Genomic DNA, 25,422 nt, shown 5'->3' on the forward strand with positions numbered 1-25,422 from the left:
CCATGGAGTGAGGAGCCTGGCAGACTACAGTCCATAGGGTTACAAACAGTCAGACACGACTGAAGAGACAGCACGTGCACACACACATACACACACACATCTATCTTTCTATCTATCTATGTCTATCTATCTATCTATCTGGGGGCTTCCCAGGTGGCTTAGATGGTAAAAAATCTGCCTGCAATATGGGAGACCAGAGTTCAATCCCTGGGTCAGGAAGATCCCTTGAAGAAGCAAATGGCTACCCATTCCAATATTCTTCTCTGGGGAATTCCATGGATGCAGGAGCCTGGCAAGCTACAGTTCTTAGGGTCACAAACAGTCGGACGTGACTGAGCACCTAACACTTTCACATCTATCTATTTACCTATCTATCATATATCTGTCTTGTTACAAGAGTTAGGCAGATAACTGCATTTAGGAGTTATTTAACATTTAAATCTGAAAAATCTTAAAGTTTATTTTGAATTCAAATTCAAGTTATTTCTGACTGACAATTGTCACAAGCATGATTATGCAACCAACAACTCTAAGTGCACAGCTTTAGATCACCAAATTAAACAATTTCCTGTATTTGGTAAATATTGTCATTCTTAATGTCATTCTTTGTTTCTAATCAACATAGAAAAGAAATTTAACTTAGTTTAAAGGAAAATGCTACCGCTTTGGATATAAATATAAATATTCACATAAGGTGAATTAAAGAAAACATAGCATAAATACATGTACTTATATGTATTTATATTCCATGTTCTATTTGGTAAATCAAGCTAAACTAATTTTTTATAGATGCTGATATTGACTCAGTTGAATAAAAAGCTCTAAAACAAGGAGGCGGCTTTATTTTAAACATGTTTTAAAACTTGAAAAAGATAGTGTTTGGAGAATTGTTATCTACAGGTACCCCTGATAAGTAATGTAACTAAATATCAATTTGAGTTCTTCTACATAAGAAGTGAATTCTAGAGAATCACCAGAGATAGTATTATTTCTGAATCATAATACTTGAAAAAAATATTTCAAGTGTTTTACTTGAAATTTTTTCAAATTTAAAAAAATTTCAGAGTTTACCAATACAAGCCAGAAACTATTATTTTTAATAAAATATGCTTTTTCCCTCTATTCTGTATTCCATTTCCGCACAAAAACTAGTGAGTGGAATAGAATTTGTCTGGAAACTAATTAACCATGTGGGACTCCAGATCAGAGTCCGCAGTTCCTTTTCCAGGGCCAGGAAGTGATTCTAAAGGACATGCTGCACAGCTGTTGGAAAACTTGTAAAATACATCCAGCTTAATTCTGTGAATGTTTTTGCATTCCCCTCAATCATAAGTATCAACACTGAGTCAAGTTTTTGTGTGATGGAGACTGTACTAAGTAATTGGAATAAAAACAGAATATGATTTCTTTGACAAGGAGATCAATTTCTAGTTGGAAAATAATAATTTCCAGGTATTATATTTCAAGCAATAGTAGAATAAAGACAAGGCATAGAGGGATAAAATGAACTCTGCCTGAAAGAGAATTAAAAGAAGTAGACTAAAATACACCATAGATATAGAGAATAGTGTGGGGGAAAGTATCATTCATTCATTTAACAGTTGTTAAACTAGAGATAATAATTGTTTTTGGTGATATAATGATAAGAGAAACAGATATGGATCCTACTTCACAGAGCTGAGAATGTGGTGGAAGATGAATATTAATGATCACAAAATACATAGTTATAAACTACGATATATGTGCTGAAAGAAGTATAATAAATTATACAAATATAGAATTTTGGAGTTTTAGTCTATATAGGGTTTTATTCAGTCTCATTTTATGAGAAGTAACATTTGAGTTTGAGTCTGAGAGATTTATAGCTGCCAAGTAGGTGAAAGGGATGGAGTGGAAATGAATGACACAATATTTTAGGCAAAGCAAGCAAGATGTAGAAAGGCCCTGAGATAGAGCAAACCACAGTTTACTGCAGGAGTTGAAAGATATGTGTGCTTGGAGAATACAGAGCATGGTAGATAATGGACACAACTGAACTAACAGGAGAGATCCATGAAACCTTGTGAGTCTGGGGAGGGATTTTTAGATTTACCTTGGAACTAACTGAAAATATTATAGAGCTTTAAGTAGAGGAGACACAGGATCATATTTCTATTTCACAGGTATTGGATAGAAAGAGGCAAGAATAGTTAAGACAATTGCAGAACTCAAGGCAAGCTATGCTGGTAGCTTGGATTAAGATAATGACAGCACATGATGGCCAAGTATTCACAATTTGATTGTGATTTAAAAAGCTAAATGAATTGGATTAAATAATGGATTGGACATAGGAAGAGAAAGAGAGAGGAAGTTGGCAAGTGTAATTTTTAGGCTGTTTTTCCTTGTACATTTGAATACCTGGGGAACACAGGAAAAGGAAGTTTTACAAGTAAAGATTAGAAGTCTGGCTTGGATGTATTTGAGGAGACATTAAGTACAGATCACAAGGAGATGCTAGATGTTTGGTTCTAGAGCTTAAAGAGCTGGTCTAGAAATACAAATGTGAGGGTCAGCAGAAAATGTAGTAGTAAATTATACGGAATTTGTAAGATTCAGGCAGAGAGGGAGTAAAACATAAAAGAAAGGAATTAAGATAGAATATCAAGGGCCACCAAACATCTAAATAAGTATGAGTAGCAAGAAGAGACTCGGGGGAGTAATAACAAGATGATTAGAAAAAAAAAATGAAGAACGATAAGAAAAATACCAAGGTAATAAAATGTTGCAAAAAAGATGAAATGGTTCCTGAAGAGGTAGGGAAAATTGAGTTTCAGAGCAAGTTAAAACAATCAGTTTTATATAAGGGTAGTGACCCCTTGAAGAGCTGAATCATTGGAAAAGACCCTGATGCTGGGAAAGACTGAACGCAAAAGGGAGAAGGGAACAATAGAGGATGTGATGGTTAGAAGCATCACTGACCCAGTGAATACTAATCTGAGCAAACTTTAGGCCATAGTGAAGGACAGGGAAGCCTGGGGCACTTCAGTCCATGGGGTAGCAAAAAATTGGACACGACTTAACAATTGAACAACAACAACAAAAGTGACCCCTTGAAATAAGTTGATAGACTATATATATATATATATATATATATATATATATATATGCAGGTGATGGACAGATATTTAATGATATAATAATTTTTATCTTTTTATTTCCACTTATTTGTGTATAGTAAGGAAGTAGGGAGACTTGAAAGGAACATAGATTGAATCATTATTGAGTCAAAGGGTAAGAATGACCTTATGTATAGAAAATATGAATATAGATATAAATGAGTGATTTCCAAGTAGTGTTCAGGGCCTATTTGGCATTGATAAATATTCATATTTGTGAAAGCAGTCAGCATTGCAATATGATTATCTACAACATTCCTAGGCTTCCCAAATATACACATTGGGATAGCAGATGGCTTCATTTACCTGTTTGGGGATTCTGTTAGATGATTAAGGATAAAAACAAAAGTGTCAGAGAATGCAGATCATTTAGACTAAGTATTAGTACTTAGAAAAATGTCCAAAATATAATAGGTCATCAATATCAAATAAGTAAATTAAGAAATAGAATATGGTACATTTAAATGACTACTACATGTTATAGAATGTAAATTACCCCTCAGTAAAGCTATTAAAATCATAAAAACAAATAGAATTTAGAATCTAATATCAGCAGAAAGGGAAATAAAAAGAAAAAAGGCATTGGTGAATAGGGAAGAGTTAGACATATCAAGGGACGAATGTTTCAGGTAAGACTGAAAAAGTGTCCTTAATGAGACTGGTTGAATTAAGAAGTTGAATAATTGAAGACTGTGGTCTGAATTTGGATCATTAAAATCAGCGGCTTTGTAAATGAAGCAATTGGAAATAACACCTTGAGCTATATCAGTAAGTGTTTCTTATCTGCAAGCAACAGGAACTATCATTGGCTGAATTAAGATAAATTTGTCAAAGTCCACCCGTGTGCACAACATTCTAGAAGAATGGATGGCCTAGCTGGATTATAGTAAAAGAATATGTGGTATGAAAAATTCAGGAAGCTAAAAGGTGCATTTATTGGCTGGTTTTCTCATACGGATTTTGATGTCACCTAGGAAACTGGAATACTTTGGATAGAGGCAAAGAACTCTGAGGAAAGGTGCTACAAACCTCAGTGAATGGGGAGGGGGTGATGTTTATAAGACTGATGAGAAAATAATGCAAGAAAAAAAAAAAAATTCATGGACCACAAAATAACAGGTTTTAGTTTATTTTTTTAAAAGGAATGTGAATATATAATAGCAGAGTTCTGGAAGCTATAGTAGAAAACTGAGATAATGTGAGATTTGAGCAATTTTACAGCAGCAGTTTAAGGGGCTCTGCAGGGCTGGAGAAACCATGTGTTCAGAGGCCTGTGTACAGTTGATAACAGACCAGTTGCATCCCTTTGAAGGTAGTCAGGAGACAGATCTGGAGGTTTGCTTCTCCACATTCTGATACCATGAGCTAAAGGGAACAAGGTTAAGGGAGTCTTAGTGGGCTAATGCATTTCCCAACTGCCTACAGTGCAGGAGACACCAGAGATATGGGTTGGATTCCTGAGTTGGGAAGGTCCCCTGAAGGAATGCCTGGCTTATGCTTGCCTGGAGTATCCCATGGACAGAGGAGCCTGGCGGGCTACAGTCCATAGGTCGCAGAGTTGAATGCGACTGAGAACAGTGAGTGAGCACAAGAGACAATCCTAAAACCCTGAAGGGGAGGAACTCTGCTTAGAATGTGAACCAAATTTTAATTAAAGCAAGAAGGTCGGCAAAAAAGGAATGTGGCATATTTAAGGAGCTAATAAAGTGGTATTGCTAGAATCCTAAGAGTGACAAGAGATGAGTCTGTAGGAGTGGCATGGACAAGATAATTAGTCTATTATGCCACATAAAATACCATACATTTTATTCTGGAAGTGACAAATAACTATGAAAGAAATGATCAGATTACTGTTCTGGTAGCTTTGGGAGGATTTTACGTTGAACAGTGAAACAGACGTTAAGGACTCTACTGCAGTCATCTCTGTAAGAAAGACTGACGAGCTGAGCTACTGGAGTTGTATCTGGTGTGCATGGAGACTGTTGCAGCCACACGTTGTGGGAAATAAACTCACTCAGAAGGACAATGCAGATAGCAGAGTGCAGTGTATTACACCTGCGGGCCCAAGGCAGAGTCTCCTCTTAGCCAAGGACCCTGACCAGCATTTGTGAAAATCTTTTATACCCCATGTGTACGAGTCTGAATTCACCACTCCAAATTCCTTGCTGCTGCTGCTAAGTCGCTTCAGTCGTGTCCAACTCTGTGCGACCCCATAGATGGCAGCCCACCAGGCTCCCCCGTCCCTGGGATTCTCCAGGCAAAAACACTGGAGTGGGTTGCCATTTCCTTCTCCAATTCATGAAAGTGAAAAGTCAAAGTGAAGTCACTCAGTCGTGTCCGACTCTTTGCAATCCCATGGACTGCAGACCACCAGGCTCCTCCGCCCATGTGATTTTCCAGGCTAAAGTACTGGAGTGGGGTGCCACTGCCTTCTCCCCAAATTCCTTGAGACTTACATAAACCAAGGAAAATACAATCCCAATAACCCCATCATTCATGTGCTATGTGCTCATGTGCTCAAACAGTCAAACAATTAGCCAGTAATCAATAAACCCAAGGTTACACCCCAATTGATACAGAAAAGTTTATGGCCTGTCTGGAGGAAGGGGTGATTAGTATATGTTTTCTCTTAGGTGGTGAGTAACCTAGATACAATCTTCAAGGTTCCCCTGTCTGGAGGGGGTCTTATCCTTCTGTTGTTGTTTTCATAGGCACTAAACACAGAGTTCAGAGTCCATTAGAAAGGTGGCTGAGCATGATCAGCATGAACAGGCCTAAGATGGAGTCCAGGCCCTATGAATTCCTTCTTCAAGATGAGTGGGCAAATTTGGGTACAATTTCAACTGCACTTGTTGACTAATAAGAGTTGAAGCATAATGGGAGCATGCATTTAGGATAATCCCAAACTTGTGCCTATGATGTTCCACTAACTGAACTATGGAAATAAGACAATTTGTCTGAGGAGACAGAGGTCAAGGGAAGATAATGAAGAATTGAGTTTCGAACTTGTTGAACTTTAAATTCCCCAGGGAACATACTATAATTAATTATGAGATGCTAGAATTAAATAGCAAATTGAAAGTCTCCAGAGGATAGTGTCAAGTAAATCTGTGAGAATGAATGAGACCATTTAAGCAGAGAATTCCAGAGTGAGAATATGAGGAGACCACCCAGCAAGAGGGCCCTGGATTATCCTACATGTGAGGAGGAAAAGACATTAAAGATGCTTCATACTGTAGCAGAGAAGTCTTCAGATTCTGTGTTGATGGAAAGGACAAGTGTAAACTTCCCTGGATTTCATTGCTTCTTTAGATCACACACACACGCACACATGAATGAATAAGATCACCTTAGGTGCCTTAAGTACATAGCTACCTGTTTGTTCAAGGAGGCAGAGACTGAGAAACACAGCTCTAGTGTTATTGGGATTTTTTTTTTTTCTGAATGACCTATTTTCAGTTTTGGATCTGTAACACATGCTTGCTCAATCTCTATTCTGTGTGAAATTGCTCTTTCAGAAAACTGTTCCTGCCATGTTGTATAAAACGTGGGCATAAATTAATTTGGGACACTAGAGAAACTCAGCTAAGGCATTTGTAAATAAGACCGTGAAGTTTGACTCTTTTTCTTACTTCATTCAGCATTTCAGCGGTGCACGCTCTTCTGTAATTAATATAAATAACTCGGATCATCACTTCTATTATCACACATTTTTCTAATAGCTGCATGTAAGCAATTTCCACAATAAGAGATATTCTAAAAAGCTAGATCATGGATTTGAAAAGGAAGAAAATAAAAAGATGACGAAAGAAAGACGGTTCTTCATAAGTTAGTGCACCCAAAGGAGCTGCTTTTTTTCTTCTTTTCAGACAAATTTCTTTGCCCACCCACAAGGCCTCACAGGTGCAGAAATAACAGAGTATGCCTGCAGCCTGAGCAAATGTGCAATGGGATCGATGACTGCGGGGACGACTCAGATGAAGACCCCTGTGGTGGTAAGTCCATTTAGTGCAGAATAAGTGATTCCACGCGAGCTACAGATGATACAATGATTAGGGCTCAAGAAATTAAAAAAAAAAATGCATGTGGCATGTCTGAAGATAGATTATCAAGCACTTGATTTTCTGACAGTATGTGAAGATAACCCACTAACTTTTCATATGCACAATAGAGCTGTGCAACTGAATATCTCCAAGTCTGTAAATCTCCACTGGTTATAGGTATTTCATTCCAGAGTACTGCATGAGAGAAACAACGTAGTGGTTTAAAATATTCTGTTAAAACAACTTCTTGGGGTGGGGGTGTTTATATAGATTGTGTATGTGTGTACGCAGTCCCCTTTACACAATTCAGAAATTAAAATTCAAAAACCTAAATGCCTTACTAAAATATTCAGCAAAATCATTTGGTGACAGAACCTGACTTGACCTGACTTGAGGTAGTTTATATTACTTTAAAAAAAGATCTCATTTTTGGTAAATATTCAAACATTTTCACGTGGAAATATAGTTATTTACTATAGGGCAAATATAGTGTTATTTTTCTAAGGTTCAAAAGTTTCAGAGATTTTTTTCATTTAGCCCCAAGAGCTTCAAATAAAGGATTATGGATCCATATTTTTCATAGCATTTAGTAAAAATCTTAAAACTGTTATAGACTCAGTAAATTTGTTTTGATTCTGTGAAACACTGATCTTTTTTTTAATAAATCTGTAGGTAAGCTTACATATAAAGCAAGACCTTGTAAAAAAGATGAGTTTGCTTGCAGTAATAAAAAATGTATCCCCATGGATCTCCAGTGTGATCGGCTTGATGACTGTGGAGATGGTTCAGATGAACAAGGCTGCAGAATAAGTGAGTTTGTTTCCTGTTAAAATGCAGCGACAAGCGAGTTTAATTTCTGCTTCAACATGCCTAAAATTTTCTTTATTGCTGTGAGAAAAGATTGCTCTTCAAAACATGCTTAAGTAATACTTTTTTTAAAATAGCCTTTCCCAAAGTCACCTTAGAATATTACTTAAATTAATAGTAGAAAGTATGTGGTAGGCAAGGCTGATTTTGCCTTCAGCTGTTAAAGCTGAAGCTGGAAACTCAGTATCCAAATACAGACTCTGATATCAGCAAAGAAATCTATATTCCTTATTATTTTACAAAATATAAATATAGTAGTTTTTGAATTTTATAATTAGGTTGAATGATGATAAATGTCTTAATAATATATTCAATGCTTTAAAAACTCACTCCATTGCTGAGTCATTCTCAAAGAAGATCCTATTATTTTATTATTAGAGTGTTATGATACTTGAGTCATGAGATCTTGATTATTAATAATTTTGTGTTTCATGTTTGATACCTGATTTTTCATATTGAGAAAAATAATTAAGCTTGTGACCCTAAATTCTGATTGCTTATAGAAGTTACAAAAGAGTTCCAGCTCTTGAGTCTTTTATTTTTTCTCATTTGTATGTAAGTTGCTCTCCACTGGTTGATGAAGCAGTATCCGCCAGGGTATGACCATACATATCTCAATCATGGTATAATTACACTGGTGTGTCTTCATTAATGGGGCTTCACTGGTGTCTCAAATGGTAAAGAACCCTTAGCTGGTAAAGCCTGCCAAAACAGGAGATGCAAGACTTGCAGATTCAATCCTTGGGTCAGGAAAATCCCCTGAAGAAGGAAATGGCAACCCACTCCAGTATTCTTGCCTGGATGATCCCAGGGACAGAGGAGCCTGGTGGGCTACAGTTCATGGAGTTGCAAAGAGTCAGACATGACTGAGTGTACATGTACAGCTTAATTAATTACAAGATATCCAAGAATCAGTGGGATTTTTTAGTAATAGTTATAATTCTTATAATTAAAGTTCTCGTATTTCTCAGTAATTGAATTTGCTTAAGTAGAATATAGATCATTCAATGTTACCCCTATAACATTTCATCTCCTTTATTTGTACTCTAAAATGTTTTCCTGAATTGCAGATAAAGCAATGAAGTTGAAAATACCTTGCTAGAAACTGCAAATAACACATAGTCTGTCCTAAATTGTATTGCAACCCATGTCCATTGGAGCATAATACACACTCAAATGCTGCTCCCTGTATATGTTTAAGAACTGATGATTTAACCTCTTGCTTGAGTAACATGGTAGCACTCTTGACTGAGTTCCTGAATACTAAGTTTAAGTTAACAATAGATGCCTACATCTCTAGGTAGCTTCTAGGAAATGTTTTCATTCTTAGAGAAGAATATGATTCTCATACATTAAAATGATATCATGGTAAAGATAACCTGTCAGAACCATTGACGTGAATTCCTTTTGGAAAATAGTATAGCTTAATAACAGCTATAAATATCAGCTGATGGTAGCTTGGTCTAAACGATATTCAGTGTAAATGATTTTGGTTTTTATTGTCTTCTATTCCTTTATAAGAAGTGAATGCTTATATGGAGAGAAGATCATGACCTTATACATTCAATAAGAATAATCTATGGAATAATAAGGGTTTCAATAAATGTAATTTTAAATTAAGAAAAATAGTAAACTCCCACTTCAGGAATTAGAATTATATTACTTTTGATCATATTTTTAAATCCTAGCTCCCAGTGAGTATACCTGTGAAGATAATGTGAATCCATGTGGAGATGATGCATATTGTAATCAAATAAAAACATCTGTTTTCTGCCGCTGTAAGCCTGGATTTCAGAGAAACGCGAAAAACAGACAGTGTGAAGGTATAGTACATTTCCTCAGCAGCTTGCTCTTAAGTCTTTACGTTCTGAAAGACTCCCAGGGCTGCTAAACTGTGAGATGACAGAGGACTGATTTTCATCCGAATGGTACAGATCTGTGGGATACCATTTCACTTAGGACAGTGAAAGTCCCTCGGGTCAAGAGCCTGTTTGTTTGTGTTGCTAAGCTAACCATTACTGAGGCTTATAAAGCCTTTTCTATAGCAGATTCAGACCTGCAGGAATTTCAATTGTATTGCTACAATTCTGTTTTGAAATGCAAATAACAAAATTGCTTGTTCAGAAGCTATTGAAGAATTAGCAACAATTCATGAAAGAATATGTTTATGATGACCCATTTCTCTTAAGTTGTGGTAATTTGCTTTTAGAGAATGGTGGGGTTTTATCCTAACACAAAGTCCTAAACAGTGCTTTATATTATTATCAAGAGTGTCTCCTTTAAAATTCAAAGACAGGATTTAAATAAATCTCTGTCATCTTGTGATCATTTAAAAATTGAGCATCCAGGGGAGCAGGAATCTCATAGTACGTTCTATCTAAATATAATTAACACTAGGACTTTACTACCATGAAATACAGACCTAAATGCACTTTCTGCCAGTTTCTCCACTAAAATTGGTACTATAATTAGAGCCAAACCTAAAGTGTCTAAGTCTGGTTTATCCAGGGCAAATTCAAGTTATAAAACGTTTTCAGCTATATGCTTTCTTCTCTATTGTCACCTTGTGTTATTCTCCAGTAAATAAAAGTGATTTTACATTGTGTCAATCAAAATGGAATTTTAAAAATCAATTGCACTCATCCATAGAGGAAATACTTGTAGTCATGTCATATATATGTCATATATGTCTATTTATATGTCACATTTGTACATTTAAGTTGTATACGTGTTTGGATTACTCATTACATGTATCTCTTTATTAACAGGGAACACTGAAAACTGGCAACTTAAATTTCTCTATTTTAATAAAAAAAGTGAATTATTTCTCAAAACTAGATTATTTCTTCATTCCTAGATACTTTATGTCAAAACACACACTTGAACCTGTCCAAGAGTTTACTTTCATAGAATATTAATTTTCAAATGCTTATTTTTGAATAGTGGGCTCTGTTTCCTGTATATACTAGGTTTAGAAAATGTATTCTTGAAATTTTCTTCATTTTTAGTAATATGCCATGGCAAATATGACCTGCAAGCTACATTCATTTTAAATCACCATGAGTCCAATATTTTTGTTGTGCAAATGAGTAACTTCTGAACTCTAATAAAATTTGTATCTTCATGTAATAAATGAAGTTTTGATAGTAGACAAAAGCAGTTTGACTTGGTATGGATAAGGGGAGAGAGACTACCTTGATTTGTAATCCAAGGAATTTAAATTTTTGTGTCCTTAATATAGGTAGCTGAAAAAAGCGCAAACAGTCACTATTTGATTTTAAAGCCAAAGCGCTTTGAATAAAATACCTAAAGGGAAGAAAAAATTGAGAGAACAATAATCAAGAAATAGAAATAGATTAATAGTGGTTGTATGTCAGGCACTACTCTAGGTACTAGACATGTGTGAGAATCGTCCATTGTCTTCAAAAGCTCTCGACATCATCTGGTTATGGAGATGAGGAGAAAATGGTGACTCTAGCCAATACAGGGCCATGTGAGGGAAATAAAAGTTTTATCTAATCATGCAGATTTTTGCTTATTTTGACTTCCTCTCAAAGAGAAACCATAGTAACAAATGACTCCCAGTTCAAAGTTACATATGCCAAAACAAAAAATATTGTAAAAGTTTTTTTTTAACTGTTAAAAGATTTTTTGCAATAATACAATAAAAGTTTAGAAAACATTTATTTGTATGACTCAAACTGGTTTAGAAGTCACAGAGCAGTGGGGAATCCTTGCAATGTGACACCTCAAGGAGATTCTTTTAACAGCATGCCATCAAATGTTCTTCCCCATATTATCAATGCATGACTCATTGTAATACTTTTTTGATGACTGAGAACTGATACTATGTATTTTAGTTATCCCTGGTATACCATTTGTTAACAAGTAAATACAGTTTTAGCTCCTTACCCTCTATTGCAATTAAATGCAGAATTGCACTCCTGAGAGTGCTTAGGTTCACCTTGGGCAAAGTGTCATAGTAGAGACCTGAGAATCAGAAAGTCTGAGTTTAAGCCTTGGCACTGTCATTTACAAATGTCACTGGGAAAGTCCTTATCTCTACAATTGAGGTTTTAAAACTCTGCTGAGTGCTAAACAAGACATAATTACTACCACTGTGCTTATCCTTAAATTCCTCTGATTCAAGAGAAGGATTTATCTCACAGATTTATTAGGGCAACTATAATTGATTAAGGGGGCGGAGGAATTATGCTGTTTGAAAGCAGAAGTAGACTTAAAGAAAAAGAAATTAGGTGATTCACCAGAATCACCTTAAAATTTTAAACTTTGGGGCATGTGCTAAGCCATTGACTATTGCCTAAGATATATTTATTATTTATTATATATATATATATTCATTTTTATACAAGTATTCAGGATTTTTATTGTTTGTTTGCTTTTTTATTCAGTTGGCCCATCTTATTACATTGTCATTTTCTATTATGAAGCCGGAAGTGTATTATCTATATCTTAATTCTGTCATGAATTGTCCAAAATGCTGGCAATAAAACAATGAATAAATACTAATGTATGACTTCAGTCAAGGAAGGGATATGGACAGGTTACCACATATATGAAATATAGTGTGAGAATGGCATAAGAGAGAAATCCCAAGGTTGCAAACAGTGGAGAATCTATGAGATGGATAATCGTTACCATTTATTGATGGAAATAAAGGAAGGCTTCTCTTCAGGTGAATCTTGAGAGATAAGTAGAAATTCACTATGTAAAATGAGCATGGTTATTATAGGACAAAAGAATAGCATATGCCATCTGCAAATGTATGGAGGTAGGTAATTAGAAACACTAACACATGTTTATTTGAGTTAATGAAAATACTAGGGAAGTTTGAAATGGGCATTTCAGTATGTTAAGTGGATTAACAAGCAGTGAACAATTGATGAGTCACTATAGTGAAAATATTGAGAAAAAATATGATTATGGCCAGAAAATATCACAGAGCAATGTAAGAGTTTGAAAAGACAATGAAAGACATAGGAACAAGAAGTTGAAGCACACAAAATAAATTTTTCTTGGTTGAAATGAGGAAAGAATGAAAGTACTAATTGGGGATATGATGATGCTATTTTGAGCTCTTCTTTTCTAGACCTTAATGAATGTTTGGTATTTGGCACATGTTCCCACCAATGTATAAATATAGAAGGATCATATAAATGTGTGTGTCACCAGAATTTTCAAGAAAGAAATAACACCTGCATAGCAAAAGGTAAAGATAAATAACCATGACTTTAAGTGTTATTATAATTTCTGCATGAACATCTTATGGGGAAAATGTTTCATATTGCATTTTAACAATGGCTTAATGCCTGAAAATATAAAATAAATTTCTTTTATAGACTGGTAAATTTGGCCAATTTGTTTATTATCATTCTTTATTAATCTGGGAAGGTTTATATACATGACAGTCAAATACTTGGCTATTATTAAAATCACATTTGTGTTTGAAACAATTTGTCAGAAGGGGGTAGAACTTCAAAAGCCAGTGTGATAGAATATGAAATGCCTTCCTTTATGGCCTGCTCTTAGTATACCCAAGGAAATATTGCACCACTGGGATAAAAATAACAGGTTAAATTAAAGGTTAGCATTATAAGGAGAATGGAATTTTGAATAAGAACTTAAAGGTTTTAAAATAAATTTATGTTTTAAAATCCAGACCTCCTCTACTTAAGAATATCACTTTTAAAAAATTAAATGACAGGTATGGCTTTCTTCAATGTGGATTTTAATGCACTTATGTTTGTACTAAATAATATTATAAGTTAAATATTGTTAACTACAGGGCATGATTAACAATGTTAATAAGACAGTTACTAGAAGAGGAAAACAACCTGATATAGTGAATCAAGCAAGGATGGCTATGGAGTTAGACTCATATTTGAATCCAGCATTGATCCCCTCTGATTGCGTAGACTCAGGGAAGTTATTAAACTCTCAGAGCCTCAGTTCTTCATCTGTAAAATGGGAGGCCCAATCCTTACTCTCCATGTTGTTGTAAGAGGAGATGAATCGGCAAAGGCTTGATGCAGCCCCTATCACGTGGTAAACATCCACTAAGGGGGAGCTGTTGAGCCTATGGAGGTGAACTACAACTTGTATATTATTGTTTTTTGGATTTTTTAAATTTGCAATTCAGTTTTTCTTCATGGTTTCATTAATGTTTTAATTAATATATTCAGGATTCACCTTAGGGTTTTCTGATCGATGTACACAAATGACATCAATATTATATTGTAGGTGTCAGAACTTCAGGCTACATGGTTCCAGTTAGCAAGATTCTAGACAGTATTGAGATTATGGCAATAAATACTGATATCTTTGTATAATAAAATAAGAGAACAGTTGAGATATATGAATATTAAAAGAAGACTTTTCATCTCATAATTTTTTATTTGTTAGCCAAAGGTAATGGTTACTGAGGTACATAAACTAAACACTCAGAAATGCCTGAGGCTCAGGAGTACAAAATATGGTGTCTGAATGTTCAGATGCAAAGCATTGAAACATACTGTGACCTACCGAACATAAATCACTCTTCATAAAAAGGGTATCTAGTAAAAATTTCTAGCCACAAGGTAAGCTTTGACTGAAGAAAACCTATATTAATGACTCTTAGAAATGTTACTTAGTGTGTTTTATACATAAGTCATGAAGACTAAATGATGGTATAAAGCTGGTTTAATTTTATGAAGCAAGAAACTGTGTTAAGAATAACAATTCAAGATAATTTAAAAGTACATTTGTTGCTTTTACATTAGTTGAAATTTACTTTATTTTTGTATTTTATTATAATAATCTCCAGGCTCTGAAGATCAAGTTCTCTACATTGCTAATGACACTGATATCCTGGGTTTTATATATCCATTCAACTACAGTGGCGATCATCAACAAATTTCTCATATTGAACATAATTCAAGAATAACAGGGATGGATGTATATTATCAGAGAGATATGATTATTTGGAGTACTCAGTTTAATCCAGGAGGAATTTTCTACAAAAGGATCCATGGCAGAGAAAAAAGGCAAGCAAACAGTGGCTTGATTGTAAGTAAATGTAATTGAATATTTGAAGGCTCATGGCTCATACCTCCTCCTATTATTTTTCCTGTTTTTTTTTTAAATTTGTCAGTCACAGTATTTGATTATGAGTTAATTAATCAATGATTCCTCCCAATATTCTCCCTATATAGAAATAAAAATATCCTTACCCATTTATTCTCATAGCTGGATATATTTCATTTTAATTGCATGATATTATGTTTTTCTTTAATATATTTTCTGTAATTATATAAGAATGGAAATCAATAGTACCTAAAATTTCTAGAACTTTTAATATTTTATAGTATTTAATAAATTATGAACATGATTTTTTTTATCACAAGATAATATTGGAAACCATCACTTCATTTTTACATTAGAAAATCAACTCAAAAATATACAGGGTAAATTGTTTAATTTTCAACAATATCAGAAATCTGTTTCTCTTCTAGGGAAAGAGATCAATTCAATAGTGTAATCATATCTTCTGACTCCTAATAACTATATTTCAGAGAACATTCAAAATAGAGCAATGTTGTTTGCTGGTATATGACAGACACATTGATTATCATAGTTATTCCTTTAGAGAAAAATAGGCTAAAACATTTGTTTAGAGTTACAGTCTCAGGTTATCTTTTTTATTTTAGGGCATGCCAATTTATTGTGGATTTTATGTTTTGAGGTAACCTGGAAAGAATAACAGATAAAGTACCTATTTGGAGAGAGCTCTAGCCCATTCCCATACAACCAAAAAGTCAAGTATGTTATCTACCATAGATCTGAACTCCATAAATATCATTTGATGTAAATCTGAAACACTATTTTTTATTAGTAGTAGGTGACAATAAGCTGGTTTTAAACGAAGCTATATTATTGGCTTTTAAATTCAGGTCAGATTAACTGTGAGTAAAAATGCATCCATATCAGAGTGACTTCTTTAACTCCTCCTCCTACAAACCCAGTGTTATAAGACAGCTTCTCTGGTGCCTCAGATGGTAAATGATCTCCCTGTAATGTAGGAATCCCAGGTTTGATCCATGAGTTGGGAAGATACCTTGGAGCAGGGAATGGCTACCCACGCCAGTATTCTTACCAGGAAAATCCCATGGCCAGAGGACCCTGGCTGGCTACAGTCTGTGGGGTTGCAAAGAGTCTGACACGACTGAATGACTAACACATAGGTCTATTAAGTGTTAGTCGAGGATAAAGCCAAAACTTTCACTGGATCACTCTACTCTCCATTACCCACATATAATCTGCCTATTAGAATGAAAGACTGACTCAGTCTTGACTACCTTTAGCTTTCTTTATCTCTAAAATAGAAGTTTGCTTTGCAAAAACATTAGTCCTGTGGTATAATTTTATGTATTAATGAAGTGATAATGAAGTATTATGAAGTTATATTACCCAGGGCTTAATCACATTCCTATTCTTTACCAGCCTCTTCGTTTCTCTATCTTCATCATTTAATAAGGTTTCTAGGGAAGAATACACAGATACACACACACATACATACTGTACATTAGTATCAATAGTTCTTGGCACATAATAAGCACTGTATAGAGTTCAGTTCAGTTCAGTTCAATCATTCAGTCTTGTCCAACTCTTTGCAGCCCCATGGACTGCAGTATACCAGGCTTCCCTGTCTATCACCTACTCCAGGAGGTTTCTTAAACTCCTGTCTATCAAGTTAGTGATGCTGTTCAACCATCTCATCCTCTGAGATCTCTTTCTTCTCCCATCTTCAATCTTTCCTAGCATCAGGGTTTTTCTAATGAGTCAGTGTTTCAAATCAGGGGGCCAAAGTGTTGGAGTTTCATCTTCAGTATCAGTACTTCCAATGAATATTTATGACTAATCTCCTTTAGATGGACTGGTTAGATCTCTCTGCAGTTCAAAAGACTCTCAAGAGTCTTCTCCAACATCACCGTTCAAAAGCATCAATTCTTTGGTACTCAGCTTTCTTTATAGTCCAAGTCTACTGGAAAAACCATAGATTTGACTGGATGGACCTTGGCTGGCAAACTAATATCTCTGCTTTTTAAAATGCTGCCTAGATTGATCATAGCTTTCTTTTCAAAGAGCAAGCGTCTTTTAATTTCATGGCTACAGTCACCGTCTGCAGTGATTTTGGAGCTCAAAAATATAAAGTCTGTCACTGTTTTCATTTGCCATGAAGTGACGGGACCAGATGCCATGATCTTTGTATTCTGAATGTTGAGTTTTAAGCCAACTTTTTCACTCTCGTCTTTCACTTTAATCAAGAGGCTCTTTAGTTCTTCACTTTCTGCCATAAGGGTAGGGTTGTCTGCGTATCTGAGGTTATTGACATTTCTCCTGGCAATCTTGATTCCAGCTTGTGTTTACTTCAGTCCAGTGTTTCTCATGATGTACTCTGCATATAAGTTAAATAAGCAGGGTGACAGTATACAGGCTTGACGTACTCCTTTCCTGATTTGGAACCAGTCTGTTGTTCCATGTCCAGTTCTAAATGTTGCTTTTTGACCTGCATACAGATTTCTCAGAAGGCAGGTCACTGTGGTATTCCCATCTCTTTCAGAACTTTCTACACTTTAATGTGATCCACACAGTAACAGTCTTTGGCATAGTCAATAAAGCAGAAGTAGATGTTTTTCTGAAACTCTCTTGCTTGTTTAATGATCCAGTGGATGTTGGCAATTTGATCTCTGGTCCCTCTGCCTTTTCTAAATCCAGCTTGAATATCTGGAAACTCATGGTTCACATACTGTTGAAGCCTGGCTTGAAGAATTTTGAGCTTTACTTTCCTAGCATGTGAGATGAGTGCAATTGAGCAGTAGTTTGAACATTCTTTGGCATTGTCTTTCTTTGGGATTGGAATAAAAACTGATCTTTTCCAGTCCTGTGGCCACTGGTAAGTTTTCCAAATTACCTGGCATATTGAGAGCAGCACTTTGATAGCATTATCTTTTAAGATTTGATATAGCTCAACTGGAATTCCATCCTCTCCACTAGCTTTGTTCATAGTAAAGCTTCTTAAGGCCCACTTGACTTTGCATTCCAGGATGCCTGGCTCTAGGTGAGTGATCATACCATCGTGGTTATCTGGGTCATGAAGATCTTTGTATAGTTCTTTGGTGTATTTTTGCCACCTCTTACTATCTTCTGCTTCTGTTACATCCATAACATTTTTGTCCTTTATTGTATCCATCCTTGCATGAAATATTCCCTTGATATCTCTAATTTTCTTGAAGAGATCTCTAGTCTTTCCCATTCTTTTGTTTTCCTCTATTTCTTTACATTAATCGCTGAAGAAGGCTTTCTTATCTCTCCTTTCTATTCTTTGGAACACTGCATTCAAATGGATATATCTTTCCTTTCCTCCTTTGCCTTTAGTGTCTCTTATTTTCTCAGATGTTTGTAAGGCCTCCTCAGACAACCATTTTGCCTTTCTGCATTTCTTTTTGGGGGCATGGTCTTGATCACCGCCTTCTGTACAATGTATGGATTACAGAATGATATGGTGGCAGTTATGAGTTGACAATGACAGTGATGTTGATGATAATTGACAAAATGTTCTTCCCTGCAATGAATAGCCTCACGTTAAAAATTAATTGCAAATTACTCTTGTCCAAATTTGATAGTTGCTAAAAATATATTTTTATTTTGTATATAACTACCAGTGAAAATGATTTGATAATTGTTTATATTTGTCCTTGGATAGATGGATAAACACAATCAGTAACCTCCAGTTTCAGTTCCATTCAGTCACTCAGTCATGTCCAACTCTATGCAACCCCATGAACCGCAGCACGCCAGGCCTCCCTGTCTATCACCAACTTCCGGAGTCCACACAAACCCATGTCCTTTGAGTTTGTGATGCCATCCAACCATCTCATCCTCTGTCATCCCATTCTCCTCCTGCCCTCAATCTTTCCCAGCATAAGGGTCTTTTCAAATGAGTCAACTCTTCACATCAAGTGGCCAAAGTATTGGAGTTGCAGCTTCAACATCAGTCCTACCAATGAACACCCAGGACTGATCTCCTTTAGGATGGACTGGTTGGATCTCCTTGCAGTCCAAGGGACTCTCAAGAGTCTTCTCCAACACTAGAGTTCAAAAGCATCAATTCTTCAGTGCTCAGCTTTCTTTATAGTCCAACTCTCACATCCATACATGACTACTTGAAAAACCATAGCCCTGACTAGCCAGACTTTTGTTGACAAAGTTATGTGTCTGCTTTTTAATATGCTGTATAGGTGGTCATAGCTTTCCTTCCAAGGAGTAAGCGCCTTTTAATTTCATGGCTGCAATCACCATCTGCAGTGATTTTGGAGCCCAGAAAAATAAAGTCAGCCACTGGTTCCCCATCCATTGCCATGGAGTGATGGGACCGGATGCCATGATCTTAGTTTTCTAAATGTTAAGCTTTAAACCAACTTTTTCACTATCTTCCTTCACTTTCATCAAGAGGCTGTTTAGTTCTTATACACTTTCTGCCATAAGGGTGGTGTCATATGCATATCTGAAGTTATTGATATTTCCCCCCAGCAATCTTGATTCCAGGTTGTGCTTCCTCCAGTCAAGTGTTTCTCACGATGTACTCTGCATATAAGTTAAATAAAGCAGGGTGACAATATACAGCCCTGATGTACTCCTTTTCCTATTTGGAACCAGTCTGTTGTTCCTTGTCCAGTTCTAACTGTTGTTTCCTGGCCTGCATACAGATTTCTCAAGAGGCAGGTCAGGTGGTCTGGTATTCCCATCTCTTTCAGAATTTTCCACAGTTTATTGTGATCCACACAGTCAAAGTCTTTGGAATAGTCAATAAAGCAGAACTAGATGTTTTTCTGGAACTCTCTTGCTTTTTTGATGATCCAGCAGATATTGGCAATTTGATCTCTGGTTCCTCTGCCTTTTCTAAAACCAGCTTGAACATCTGGGTGTTCATGGTTCAAGTATTGCTGAAGCCTGTCTTGGAGAATTTTGAGCATTACTTTACTGGTGTGTGAGATGAGTGCAACTGAGTGGTATTTTGAGCATTCTTTAGCTTCTCCAGTTGCTCAGAGGTTAAAGTGTCTGCCTGCAATGCGGGAGACCAAGGTTCAATCTTTGGGTCAGGCAGATCCCCTGGAGAAGGAAATGACAACCAACTCCAATATTCTTGCCTCGAGAATCCCATGGAGAGAGGAGACTGGTAGGCTACAGTCCACAGGGTCTCAAAGAGTCAGACAGGACTGAGCGACTGGTTGTTTAAAAAAAAAAAATTTAGTATAACCAGTAACCTCCAGTCACTGTTTATCATAATTCAGGAATGAAACTTACTTGATAGCTAATTTTTTATTCTTATACCGTCAAGAACATAAATGTATAAATTTTATTTGTATATTATATTTGCAAATTTTAACCTGTATATATTTTACATTTTTAAAATTTTATTAATGTGGTACAGAGTCTTTCATCATCAGTGCGAAGTTATTTATTAGCCTTTTTCTAAAAGGATTTGAAGCTTCATTATTATTTTATTGGTAGTAATTAGATGTATCATGTAATCTATTCTTTCCATTTGTTTGTTTCCCTCTCTGTTATTAGACCTACCCATGACTAACAGTATTCACTGGGAAGAAAAGTGAATAGTAGAATGGTACATTTTCTAAAATCCCATTATAACTAACTAAATGTCATGCTTATAAGGTTGGAATCTCTGAGCCATGAGTTTTAGCACCATGTTATAAATCATTAAGCATTCATATAAATTCTTATCAGTGCATTATGTGTGTGTGTGTATATATATACACATATATATATGTATATACATATTTATATATATATGTATATCCTTAAGGCTACACTGATAAGGGTAATTATTTAATTTTGATTCCTAAACTACCTTGTAACCCTGATATCTCAATATTATAAATATGAAATAAATCTAATCTCACTACCTTAATTTAATGATCAGTGTGTGTTCTAGAATGATTAGATGGCTTATCTATGGCCATGAAACTAAAACATGACAAATTTTAGACTTAACTTTAAATACTTGCTACATCTCCATTCATCTGAAAATTAGTGTTTTGAAGTAGAAAATTTCTAAAGTCCTTTCCAATAGTAAATATGTGTGGTTTAAAAAAAATGTGATATCATTTTTGTTTATCCAGTTATTACCTGGACAATTTGTATTTATTTCTCTGAAATCCATCTTGTGTATAAATAATTGATTTTTACCCCCATGAATTTCCCTGCAATGTATGATACTTGCTCTTTTATCAGTCACCACATAGTCATCCATTAGTTTAATGAAGTGTAAGTAATTGTTAGTTTTTCAACGTGTCCACTCTTAGTGATCCCATGGATTGTAGCCCACCAGATTCCTATGTCCATGAAATTCTCCAGGCAAGAATACTGGAGTGGGTTGTGATTTCCTGCAGTCTATTTCATCTTCTAAGTTTTGGCACAAATACTACTTACCTGAGAATTCCCCACTTCTCAGAAAATGAAACTTAAAATTTTCCCCTGAGCTGAATATGGTCCATTGACTTCTATCTCTGAATCAATAGGTAAAGGAAAGAATATGCAAATCAAACTATGGACACTTTAGTTATTACTCCATTATCAGTGGCTTCCCATGTGGCTTACTAGTAAAGAATCCACCTGCCAATGCAGAAGATGCAGGTTGGGAAGATCCCCTGGAGTATAAAATGGCAACCCACTCCGGTATTCTTGTCTGGAAAATTCTTTTAACAGAGAAGCCTGGTGGGCTACAGTTCGTGGGGTCACAAAGAGCCGTACATGGCAGCCCACTTGTAGTCGCAGGAGTGATCAGCATGATGACAGGATATCTTGAAGATATATTCAAAGATGCAGAAAACATTGGAATATTTTTTTATTTCAAGAAAGGGCAGAAAATATATTGTATCAGAAATCAGAAAAATATTGCTCAGGCAACTAAATGTTAACTAAAGTCCATTCGAAAGGAAAATAATTTTTAACATGATCTTTTTTAGAAATCATGAAAGGAATTCTCTTCTGTAGTCTGTGAAAATGGTTGGCATAGTAATTAGGATTGCAAATTTAAAATTCAGATGCAGACTAAGTTATTTATAGATAGAAAGGCTTATGATTTTCTAACCCCCTGAGCTATACAAAATGGACAGATTTTTTTCCTTTAAGAAAATTAAATAATTTAAAACTTAAAAGACTGACATGATCAATCTGTATGTAAAGCATAATGAGATTTCTGAATTTGAATTTTAGTAGTCAGAACAGGATATAATAGCATTATGCAACAATTGTACATACTTTCTGGCAATTTATTATTTCTAGTAAGAAATGCTAGATACATGATAGCAAGCACTATAAAGTAGGTCAATGCTTGAAAAATACAAATAACTTTAACTATCCATGTTAGATTTTACCATTAAAGAGCTGAACGTTCCTGAGCAAAACAAATTATTCATCTGATCTACCAGGTTTTGATAAGTGAATATGAGATACCATGCTTGGCATATTCCCCATTATGAAAAGGAAATTGTTCAGAATAAATATAATCCCTTATTCATTAATACTCATACCTTTTTCTCAAAAAGTTGATTAGAACCATTTTTCCTGAAAAGCTTTAACAAAATATTCAATTAAGTTTTCTTTAATAGGTTTCAGTTTTTAATTGAAGTCCTAGCTATAAATCTCCTACGCAATATATGGGTCTGTGTGTACATCTCACACACATACACATGTGCATAGATAAATTTATAAGTATTCCTATGTAACTGTGGGCTTCCCTGGTGCTTCAGCAGTAGAGAATCCTCCTGCCAATGCATGAGACACAGGTTTGATCCCTGGGTTGGGAAGATCCCCTAGAAGGAAAGGGCAGACCTCTTCAGTATTCCTGTCTAGGAAATACCATGGGCAGAAGGGCCTACAGGCCTACTGTCCATGGGGTTGCAAAGAGTCAGACATGACTTAGCGACTAAACAACAACAACAATGTACCCAAACATAAGTGTGTGTACATAAATTTTAGCAAAAACTTTAAAGTTTTGTTTTAGGACATTTGGGTAGTGGTGGTGGCTCAGACGGTAAAGCGTCTGTCTACGATGCGGGAGACCTGGGTTCAGTCCCTGGGTTGGGAAGATACCTTGGAGAAGGAAATGACAATCCGCTCCAGGACTATTGCCTGGAAAATCCCATGGACAGAGGAGCCTGGTAGGCTACAGTCCATGGGGTGGCAAAGAGTCGGACACGACTGAGCGACTTCACGTTCACATTCAAAAATTGATAGTTTTTTTTTTTCCTTTCTTCAGTACTATAAATTTACGTGCATGCATGCTAAGTCACTTCAGTTGTGTCTGACTCTTTGCAACCCCATGGACTACAGGCCACCAGGCTCCCTCTGTTCATGGGATTCTCCAGGCAAGAATACTGGAGTGAGTTGTCATGCCCCACTCCAGGTGATCATCCCAACCCAGGGGTCTCTTACGTCTCCAGCATTGTCAGGCAGGTTGTTTACCACTAACACCACCTGGGAAGCCCATTATAAATTTAAGACACCACTAAAATCTAAACTGAAACTAAATTGAAATATAATTGCTTAGCTAGAATACTTTTAAAACCATCAGAGTTTATTCAAATCAGTCAACAACTAAAACAATTTATTATGATTGCCTTGGAAGAGATCTGAAGCTATCAGCTATTATGTTACTGTCATTGTGTGGCTTGATTGTTGTTGACTAACAAGACAGGCACTCAATAATACATACTGATTAGAATTAATGGTTCTAAAATAGTTGTGATCAATTGGCAAAATTTTACTGAACATAAATCTTTTATGACCATATAAAACATAAAATTATGAAATTAATAATACTAAGTTATTGATCAGATTGCATACCACCTTAAGGTGACCAGCCAAGTTGTATTCATTCATATTCAAAGCATTTTTTGGGCTTCCCAGGTGGCTCTAGTGGTTAAGGACCTGCCTGCCAATGCAGGAGAACTAAGAGACACAGGTTCTATCCGTGGGTCAGGAAGATACCCTGGAGAATGGCATGGCAACCCACTCAAGTATTATTGTCCAGAGAATTCCATAGACAGAGGAGCCTGGTGGGCTATAGTCCATAGAGCTGCAAAGAGTTGGCCATGTCTGAAGCATGAATGCAAAGCATCATTAGAGAGTTTTGTTTGTTAGGTCTGGTGATGGGTTCTTGAAATATGATAAGAATCTTGTCTTCATGAAGTTTATATTCTGTGGAACAAAGACAAAATCAACTAAACTAACATATAAATGCTGCTGCTAAGTCGCTTCAGTTGTGTCTGACTCTGTATGACCCCATAGATGGAAGCCCACCAGTCTTGCCCGTCCCTGAGAGAGCTTCTCCAGGCAAGAACTCTGGAGTGGGTTGCCATTTCCTTCTCCAATGCATGAACATGAAAAGTGAAAGTGAAGTTGCTGGAGTGGGTTGCCATTTCCTTCTCCAATGCATGAAAGTGAAAAGTGAAAGTGAAGTTGCTCTGTAGTGTCTGACTCTTAGCAACCCCATGGACTGTAGCCTACCAGGCTCCTCCATCCATGGGATTTTCCAGGCAAGAGTACTGGAGTGTGTTGCCATTGCCTTCTCCAAACACATAAATAAATACAAAAAAAATCCAATTTTTGTAAGGTGTATTGAGGGAAGTAAAAATGGACTTGGAGATAAAAACTTGAATGATATAGGTTTGAGTAAGATGATTAATAAAGGCACATTTGAAGAGAGGAGATTTGAGCTAAGACTTAGGAAATGAGAAGGAAGTAATGCCATCTTACTTATATCTAAGACAACTCTTGTTTTTTTATGTGGATGATGGATTTAGTGGGAGAAAAGACTATAACAGAAGGAGGCCACATAGAAGGGCTATGCTCCCACAGAAATGGTGGTATGTTGCTCTATCATAGTTTCAATGAAGTGAAAGGTGGTGAGTAGAATCTTAAAGAAAAAAAGTGTTTGCAAATGGAATGAATGTGAAAAATGAGGACAGAAAGGATTCCAGACTGACACCTGGTTTCCTGGATTATATAATTTGAAGGATCCTGAAAATGGACTGCAAGGAGGTCCAACCAGTCCATCCTAAAGGAGATCAGTCCTGGGTGTTCATTGGAAGGACTGATGCTAAAGCTGAAACTCCAATACTTTGGCCACCTCATGTGAAGAGTTGACTCATTGGAAAAGACCCTGATGCTGGTAGGGATTGGGGGCAGGAGAGGGGGATGACAGAGGATGAGATGGCTGGATGGCATCACAGATTTGATGGACATGAGTTTAAGTAGACTCTGGGAGTTGG

At 36.0% G+C, this 25,422-nt stretch overlaps 1 protein-coding gene across 1 annotated transcript in view; it reads left to right on the top strand.

Annotated features, from left to right (window-relative positions):
* Nucleotides 1-25,422, top strand: part of LRP1B (LDL receptor related protein 1B) — a 1,961,274-nt gene that overhangs the window by 1,784,755 nt on the left and 151,097 nt on the right. The window contains exons 73-77 of the mRNA XM_069573760.1: nt 7,025-7,150; nt 7,871-8,008; nt 9,754-9,888; nt 13,176-13,295; nt 14,892-15,133. Coding sequence (XP_069429861.1) covers nt 7,025-7,150; nt 7,871-8,008; nt 9,754-9,888; nt 13,176-13,295; nt 14,892-15,133 — 761 coding nt within the window. The remainder of the gene's footprint in view (nt 1-7,024; nt 7,151-7,870; nt 8,009-9,753; nt 9,889-13,175; nt 13,296-14,891; nt 15,134-25,422) is intronic.

The sequence above is a fragment of the Ovis canadensis genome, chromosome 2 (assembly GCF_042477335.2).
Source record: "Ovis canadensis isolate MfBH-ARS-UI-01 breed Bighorn chromosome 2, ARS-UI_OviCan_v2, whole genome shotgun sequence".
Lineage (NCBI taxonomy): Eukaryota > Metazoa > Chordata > Mammalia > Artiodactyla > Bovidae > Ovis > Ovis canadensis.